Source organism: Musa acuminata, chromosome BXJ2-2, assembly GCF_036884655.1.
Source record: "Musa acuminata AAA Group cultivar baxijiao chromosome BXJ2-2, Cavendish_Baxijiao_AAA, whole genome shotgun sequence".
Taxonomy (NCBI): domain Eukaryota; kingdom Viridiplantae; phylum Streptophyta; class Magnoliopsida; order Zingiberales; family Musaceae; genus Musa; species Musa acuminata.
Genome location: NC_088339.1, coordinates 19,109,103 through 19,118,095, shown reverse-complemented (window position 1 = coordinate 19,118,095; position 8,993 = coordinate 19,109,103). Strand labels below are relative to the sequence as shown.

General features: G+C 37.0%; 1 protein-coding gene across 1 annotated transcript; it reads left to right on the top strand.

The window, feature by feature from the left end:
* The first annotated feature begins 5,972 nt into the window (after nucleotides 1-5,972).
* On the top strand, nucleotides 5,973-8,288 carry LOC104000218 (NAC domain-containing protein 35-like). The gene is made up of 3 exons (XM_009422203.3): nucleotides 5,973-6,367; nucleotides 6,436-6,707; nucleotides 7,634-8,288. The coding sequence occupies exons 1-3, from the start codon at nucleotides 6,181-6,183 to the stop codon at nucleotides 8,156-8,158; spliced, it is 984 nt and encodes a 327-aa protein (XP_009420478.2). The 5' UTR covers nucleotides 5,973-6,180; the 3' UTR covers nucleotides 8,159-8,288.
* The last annotated feature ends 705 nt before the right edge of the window (nucleotides 8,289-8,993 follow it).

The window sequence follows — 8,993 nt, the reverse complement described above, 5'->3', positions numbered from 1 at the left end:
TTGGACAAAGGCCTTGCTCTTATTGTTATGCTTTCATGGAAGAAGGCATCACCCTTGTCGAGAAAGAAGAGTTACGAAGTTATAGCAGTGGCAACAACCCCTTCCATAATATGTCTAATCGTGGTAGAGTGGATGAAAGGTAATGAGATGGAAGGTAATGGTGCTGCAGAGCGACGAAGCAAGGTGAAGACCACTTTAGTAGGGGTCCAGGGGCAAAAAAGTTATTAGAAAAAAATACTCTATGAAAAATTTTTACAAATACTCTACAGGAAATTTTCAAATATAAGAGCATTATTCTAAAATTTTACCAATATATATAAAGTGCTATGGAAATATTTGATAAAGTTAAAAATATATTCCTACAAAGTAATACATAATTATGCAGCAATTTATTTACAAATAACATATTAACTTATCTTAATTAATCTAAGGATTCATAAGTTATATTTTTTAAAGGATTTTAATATTAATCCCTTAAATTTTGAGTTAAAATTTAACTATTAGTGATTTAAATTAATATTTGAAAAACCTATTACGTATATATTTTTTTTGCTGGAGGAATCCTAATGAACAATGGTGTGTGTGTGTATATATATATATATATATATATATATATATATATATATATATATATATATATATATATATATATATATATATATATATATATATATATATATAAACTCCAAAACTTTTATATGATTTTAATATTAATTCCTTTTATCTTCACCATATATCTTTAAACATAAATTTTGAAAACTTATTATTATGCTATATTATGGTGTTTGAATAGAAGATTATTCAAATCTAGACCTTTTCCTAAATATGCTATACGTTGACAAGGAGTGAGAATTTCGAATTTATATATCTAGACCCTACAAGATGATCATGATGTTATGGACCAATACAATCAAGATGTTTTATGGATGTCTTTAATGCTTTTTAGTTCTTTTTTTCTTTTTTTCTTTATGTTTTCAAGTGTTTTCTCGTAGACAGCATATAGCATATATGAGATAGAAAGTACTCTCGTCAACCCTATTTTGATTTATTATAAATGTTTTTATTTTATGCTTCTATCACGTAAAACTTGAAAATATTTTTGATTATCCATGCATAAAAGAAAAAATAGTTAAAATAGTTCTAGTTGATAGCAGTGAAACATTAGTTATCTTAATACATTAAAACCTCTTGGATGACATAGGAGTAAATTATGCTCTAGTTTTATGTCTAAGCGGTGATACAACGTCTTTAGTATTCTTATTTTCTATTCGACAAAAATACTAGATGAACATTGCATCTTCATCTATCTTCGGAATCCTTATCATTTTTGTGCATAAAGACAACATATTACTCAAACGTTTTGATTTCAAGCATTTTCTTTGAATTGTATGTCAACCCCGTGCAGATGAATATTGCTTGAGTACCTCACGTCTTAAGCAATCCTAAGCTTACTCCAATGTGGAAATGAGAAGATTACATCATAGCATGTCCAACAAAATTCCTATAATAACTTAGCAAATAGGCTCAGATTATTTAGTTTACTGTGTAAACCTTAGGAGAGTCTGATTAGATGCTAACGATGTACCTGGAGGCTTTATAGTATGATAGATAGTATGACGGATGATAGTGATAATAAAAAACACATCACTAAGAATCAAGATTAGAGATTTGAGATGATTATACAAGTTATTCGGATATAATGAAGCCATTAATGATTCATATGATGTTGTAGGTATAAAGTCGACTAAGATTTCATTTGGCATTACAGATATTTTTTTTATATAAAATTGGGTACATAAACAGGAAACGAAGTTCTTCAAAAGAAGCAAATGGAAGGCGAGAATTTTATTTTTGTGAAAAATCGCCTTACTGTTGAATTATATTTTACTGTTGTAAAAAAAGAAATAACTAAAAAGAAATTATTGAACTTGTAGGAGTTCCACTTCCATAAATAATTATATTTTTTGCTTAATATCTTTTTCTTCGATCCCAAGATTTACTTCAAAAATTCAATGGGCAATTTATCTTTCATTTTTCCAAAAAACAAATATATGGCATGAAGATATATATATATATATATATATATATATATATATATATATATATATATATATATATATATATATATATATATATATATATATATATATCAAAGGAATAATGTATGGTCTTTGCTGATCCATATTCAATTTTACAAAAGTCCAACGATCCATCGATTCAATTAATGATCCAAAATTTTTCTGATCCTATTCCCATAAATAAATATGGAGCCTATTTGGGTTTAGATCCTACAAGTCCTTATTGGATACGGGTTTAGATAGTGGGTCCAACACAAAAACAAAACGTGGTCAGCACGCTGTCAACCGTCAAACACTGAAACCAACTCCTGGGGCCCACGCGACCACTCTCCCACCGCCATTAATGATGCCTTCGGCGGCTTCACCGACTCCACCCCCGCCAACCCTTCTTACTTCCCTCCACCGAGCTGTCAGCGGCGGAGCTCCTCATCTCCACCGCGCTGATTGAATGCCTCACCGAGCCCTACTTGATTTCATCTTCAACGTGAATGCGAGGTCGCCATTACTGCACACGTCCGGTGGCGTTTGCTTCGGTCACACATTCTCCACAAGTTACAGTGGAGAACCAATAAATGCATGAAAAGGTACGCACGTAAGGCTTGTGCATGCAAGCTCTCTGAGTTCTTCTGTGGCCATGCTGAGTCGAGATTTTGCTTGGTGAGTGTACTGATGATAGCTTGCAGTAGCTGCAAAATTTGCATATTCTTATCTGATTCATTTCATGGTGAACTCATCAGAGCTGACAGTGTTTAGGTGAAGGTGTTCTTCGATTAATTCCGGATCTTTTAGCAATCAATTCATCATTGACATCGGCGTGGATGCCGGTCGTAATACCGTGTGTGTCATGGATGTTTGATGCATAGTTTAGTATATAAAATAAAGAAGCTACTGGTGGGGAGATGGGGTTGAATTTAATGATGATAGGCGAGGATGTATGTTGTGTCGATGTTTCTTTTGTTTACTAACCATAGGATTTTGGTGGAGATCAGAAGATTTGGCAATTGATTGTTGTCTGAATTGAACGTGTTGAAGAGGGGAAACTGAGGACTAACAGCAAGTGGGAGGAGAGGAGATGAGATGACAACCATGCATGCATGCATGGTGATGACAAAAAAGATGTTTCCATCACTTTGCTGTAGGTTGACTTGTGATAACATGAAGTTAACTTTAACGCTATCCACAAAGCATGAAGAACATTACAATCATAAAAAAGATTTCCTAAATACTAACAAAAACGATGCTAGGTTTGGTATCTTAGTTCTTGTAGAATTAATCATCAATGATCAAACAAGATGTTTCTTTCTCTTTTGTGTGTGATCTTGTTATCCACTATCAATAGTAAAGGATTAAACTAAGTGTCCTTAATCTGTTCACCATACAGAAAAGAAGGCCAACATCCATCAAAGATCAATGCAGACAGATGAAATAGTGTGTTTCCAGAGAGAGAGAGAGAGGGAGAGAGATCGATTACCCTCCTAAATTGTCTAGATCAATATTGATGCTACATCTCATCCAACAAATCAAATGACAACACTATTTTATATACACTTATACCCAACATTTGACGCAAAGCATAGACCCTTACATATACAAGTATTGTTGATATGCTAGTGTTTCGGTATATGCCGTCTTCTTCTTTATGCTTCTGTACACAGACAGTCGAAATGAATGCTGCCAACAGTGCATGCAGATACATTGTAAGATCACTTGGAATCATGCTAAGCAAAATCTAAGACGACTTTGTGACAGAAGCTTATAGCAACAATTTTCCTGCAGTGGTCACCTCCTAAACAAGTAGAGTGAAAGCCATCAACTCGAGGGGACCAATCTATCTTTGAAACATTCCACAGCGGTGAGCTACTAAACCCCTCATCTCATTACCATCCTGCATGTATCCTCGTCATTCCGATACCGATATCATGCACGCGTAGAGGTCACCCTAGTCACCGAAGTCACTAAATTTCGTTCTGCCAGTCACCACATACAAGAAATGCACGCTTCTTCTCTCTCTCTCTCTCTCTCTCTCTCTCTCTCTCTCTCTCTCTCTCTCTTCTTGAGAACTACTAGATAAACCAATCCTATCTCAAAGCTTAAACTGCTATCCAATCTTTAGGTCTTGGCAATGTAGGACTAATCCTTAGTACAACATCACACATGTACATCTCTTCGAACAATTTAACCCATCAAGATTGTCATATGCTTAAGAACTGAAGCATCAAGATTGTGGTTGATGCTTTGCCAACCTTGCTTGAAGATTTTAGGATCACATCTTTAATATCGGCCGACATGCCGCAAGTCTTCCATACCATGAGTTATGGAAGGTTCAAGTAGAAATTGACATGACACTGTGCTATGGAATTTACCTTCCATTAATTCTTCAACAAACTTTTAGCTTCTTCATAGATATGATTCACTCATGTTCATAGAAGAAACATCTTACATAGTTCATGCCCTCTATTTTATGAACTATGTTTCTACTTGAAGTGCTCTGGAACCCTAGAAATGTCCAATATAACTAGGCATTTGGTCTTGATAATAGTGAAAATGGAACCAAGTCTTTTACCTTTTCTTGTCTATCTTCCTTCATCTTTGCTTGAGAGAAAATATTCATATTTTTTTTCCACTAATCCAACAATCATTTTTTCATATCTTCTTTTAGTAGCATCATTTCAAATGTTGACTTCCAAAACATTGGTTTGTGCTTCTTAGCTCTCGGTTTACTGTGCATACTGATGATCACAAGTCTCATGTGTTTCAAACATTTATAGACCAGAAAGAAATGACTCCTACCTTGATTCATCAATGATTACATGTTAATTTAGCTTGCTGCAGTCTAGTAAAAGTAAAAGTACATTTCCATTGAAACCCTCAACCAGCCAGCATCATCTTTTCCTGCAATATATGTATACATGACATCCATCAAGCAATTATGTCATGGAGAAACTTGCAAAGTTCTTCTTTCTGTTTCCTCTTAATCCAAGAAAAAGGAGATTACTATTGACAATCCTAATTCATTGAATACAGTATATATCAAAATTTCTTATAGCATTCCTAACCTGGTCAAGTTTGGATTCTAAAAGTCTTATGAGCAATGAAAAGATAAAATGGTGAAGAAATCTCTCTCTGGCACTCCTTGTGCGCAACTTGTTTTTAGGTCCATTTACTGCAGAAAATGTTGTTTCAAGAAACATACTGAATGCATCAGTAATATGATTCTGAATCGTTGTAACACTTGTGATTTTTAGCTTGTTTTCCAAATGATATTTGTGATAAAAATGATTGATAATAGTCATCAATTATGATGCAATAGTGCTACTTCTGCTGCTCCCTTAATCCAATTTTCCATATAGAATGTACAAATTATACTAACACATTGAATGTTTCACTATGACTGCATCTTTCTTGAAAAATGACATCCAATCTTTTTCCCAAACTTTTGCCAGATCTGTCAAATGTTTTCTGTACTCCAAACGTTTATCTTTTCTTAGATTATTTTGGTGTGATGAACCTGTGATTTACCACCAGAGGTCAAAAAACCAAAACAAAGACAAAAGGATGTGAGAAGAACAATAAAGTCAAAGGACTACAGGTAACACTGTCTGGAGATATGTGAAAACTAGTCACGGTCTTCACTTGATCTCATACATATTCTCCCGACAACAACAACTTAATCCACTTGCTATCAGATGAGATCTTGAAAGTGATTCTTTGAGATCTTGTACAGTCTCACGCATGCATGTATACATGGAGTTGAAATCCTTGAGAGCTCAAACCAGCAGCAAAACTTGAGGGTGAGAAGACAGTAGAAGGTTTGAGAGAACTGGAGAAGACGAGGAAACCAATCACCTACCTCAATGTAGCTACCTGCAAGCTGTCATCTTCTTGACATGTCTCCTTCTGATCTTTCACTCCTAAATGCTCCCTCCTTTCTTTTCCTACCCCTTGAGACGTCTACAGAAAAAGACGGTGATTGGTTTGGCAGATTCTAGTGGTAGTGTATAGTAGCAACCATCAGCTTCCCTCCTCTTCCTGCAACTTGCACTCATTTAAGGGGTTGAGCTGAGCGGTGAAGGGGTTTGGTGGTTCCAGATTGAAGCCGGCCATGAGTGGAGATGACGATGGTAAGGATGGGCACGAGCATGATCTCGTCATGCCCGGATTCCGCTTCCATCCCACCGAGGAGGAGCTGTTCGAGTTCTACCTCCGGCGTAAGGTCGAGGGGAAGCGGTTCAACGTGGAGCTCATACCATTCCTCGATCTGTACCGCTACGACCCATGGGAGCTTCCTGGTTCGTCTTCTACCTCGCTATAGCATTCGATCTCTGTGTTCTCCATTTGATCTGATGAACTGATACAGCGTTAGCTGCAATCGGCGAGAAGGAATGGTTCTTCTACGTTCCACGAGATCGCAAGTACCGAAACGGAGATCGGCCGAACCGGGTGACCAGATCAGGATACTGGAAGGCAACCGGTGCGGATCGGATAATCCGAGGCGAGAACCACCGTGGCTCCATCGGATTGAAGAAGACGCTTGTGTTCTACTCCGGGAAGGCTCCCAAGGGCATCAGAACAAGCTGGATCATGAACGAGTACCGGCTGCCGCATGGCGAGACAGTGCAGTGCCTGAGAGTAAGTCTGAGAAGCTCTCTCCTTTGTCGTTGTCTGTTGTGTGTCTTCAAAACAAGATCTATATTTCCCCGTACTGTCGACTCAAACCATGCAGGAATATGGATTTCCTTTTTGACATTCGTCAGTAAAGCACAGCTCTATTTATCAAATATAGCTACTAAAAATGATTTAATGATTATGATTTTGGAAGGAAAAACTGCCTCATTTGCTTCTCCTCTCTTCTCTTTACTTAGTTTTCTATCTGCTTCCTAAAACTCGTATTTTCCTTTGAAAGAAAATAATCCTCGAGCTCAATTCTTCTTTTGTTTCTGTCTTCCTTCTTTATCTGTTCAGGCCTATTTCTTGTCGCCCCCGCCTACTCCATCTCCTCTTTAATTCTATCGTATTCCAAGTGTAACAAGATCTTAACTCTCTTGAAATGATATATACAATATAATTTCTTTTTTTTCCTGTTTATCTTGAATTAATCCTTCTATGAAATGATTCATCTAATACCTATTTCTCTGCCATGTGGCCTTCCTTTTTTCTCAACAACAGATTGTCCTCTGAATCAAGTTCTTCTTTTTGAGGAACAGTAATTCAAAACTAGAAAGTCTATCTCACTTTCTAACCCTTGTAACGCTATCAACCAAAACCTAGGCTTTGTCAGCCATGGAAGCAGTGGGATGAAGAGGAACAAATAGACCTTCTTTAGATTCTGTTAGAAATGTATTTACGATGTGTATGAGTCAAACTAGTCAGAATTAACATATATCAGATCAGACACCGATCCAATCCAAAAACTCAAGTTCTTATATTGTGAGCCAAACTCAATATCTTCGTTTAAATCTCTCGTGACACACGAATATTTTCTAACCATATCGCTTCTTGTATCAAATTCTTCTCTTCTTGATGTCAAACATGCCAAGCTCAATTTTCTTGTGCAGACTGAGATTTCGCTGTGCCGCGTCTACAAGAGAACTGGTGTAGTAGATCACCTCCAGCTCCCCGGACCACTGGCATCTCGGCCGTCATCCTCTCGAGGGATGGCAAAGCTCTCCTGCCCTCGCCGGCAACTCCCGGGAGTTGATCCTTCACTGACGCTGGTCATGGAGAAGGTGCCGATGCTGCAGGGTGCAACTCCAACCAACTTGTCCTCTCCCATACTATCTACCGTATCCACTGCATCCATGGAAGAAGACAGTGCTCCACTTCACCATTCCAAGAACTCCCTCCTTTCCTCCACAAACTACTCCATGACCACTCCTGAGATCGAGGAGCTCAACAGGTTTGTGAGTTACGACCACAGCTTCATGAGCCCGCCAAATATTCTATCAGTCACGGTGCCTCCACAGCCCCAGTTGGCTCCCCTCAACCAGCACACCATGTCTTTGTCCATGATCTCGGATAAGCTGTGGGAATGGTGGAATCCTCTTCCCGAGATTGGTAAGGATTATTCTGGCTTTAAGTGATTGCTTGCAGGTATATATATATATATATGTGTGTGTACGTAAAATTGTAGAAACACTATGCATGGTATGGGTGAAAACTGGCTGTAGATTTGAGTGTGTACGTAAAAGTATCGACGTGCTTATTGTTTTATGATTGACTCTTGTTTCTTCTGATATGTATCCTCCAGTCAATGAAATATAACTTTTAGATAAAGGTACAAGAACAACAAGACTAAGGATGGAGTCAAGAGCTTCTTGGACTAGTAAATTTAGGTTACTCTTCTTTGACTTGTTGCACATGAAATGAACATGACATGATTTGTGGAGATGAAAAGAGTCTACTGATCATTCTATAAAGGATTACAAAATGTATATTTCATGAAGAAGGCCATATAGATTGAGTTAGGTGCTATTAACACTATGATATTGAATTAAGCAAGAGGACCTAAGTATAGTTGAGAGATATGCTTGTCATTTGATGATGTGCAAATGATCCATAAATCCAAGTAGCTGAGCCTACTACACTTGCATACAGTTCTTGAATTGATTGGTCGGAGTCTTATTTGAAGCTGTGTGTGTGTGTGTGCGTGTGTTCATGATGAGGACCATTTCTCAAACTTCTTTTGATGACTTTGCTTGAATAATAATCTCCAACATTTTATCATCAGACCCTTGATAAATTTTGAATAAATCATTTGTTTTCAATTTTTTTTTCCTTTGATATTTTGAGTTGTTTCTTACTTCTCTATGTGTTGGTTCAATGGATCATCTTCAAAATCTCTCAAACTTTCATTTGAACACATTACATATATCTTAGTTCTCTTTCGTTGGTGTAAGCACTTGATCTTAAGAAGGC

What these genes read in the sequence shown, in the direction of transcription:
- LOC104000218 (XM_009422203.3), top strand. Translation starts at nt 6,181, where the DNA reads ATGAGTGGAGATGACGATGGTAAGGATGGGCACGAGCATGATCTCGTC. An exon ending in CGACCCATGGGAGCTTCCTG is followed by an intron (nt 6,368 to 6,435) that starts GTTCGTCTTCTA and finishes GAACTGATACAG; the next exon opens with CGTTAGCTGCAATCGGCGAG. An exon ending in AGACAGTGCAGTGCCTGAGA is followed by an intron (nt 6,708 to 7,633) that starts GTAAGTCTGAGA and finishes TTTCTTGTGCAG; the next exon opens with ACTGAGATTTCGCTGTGCCG.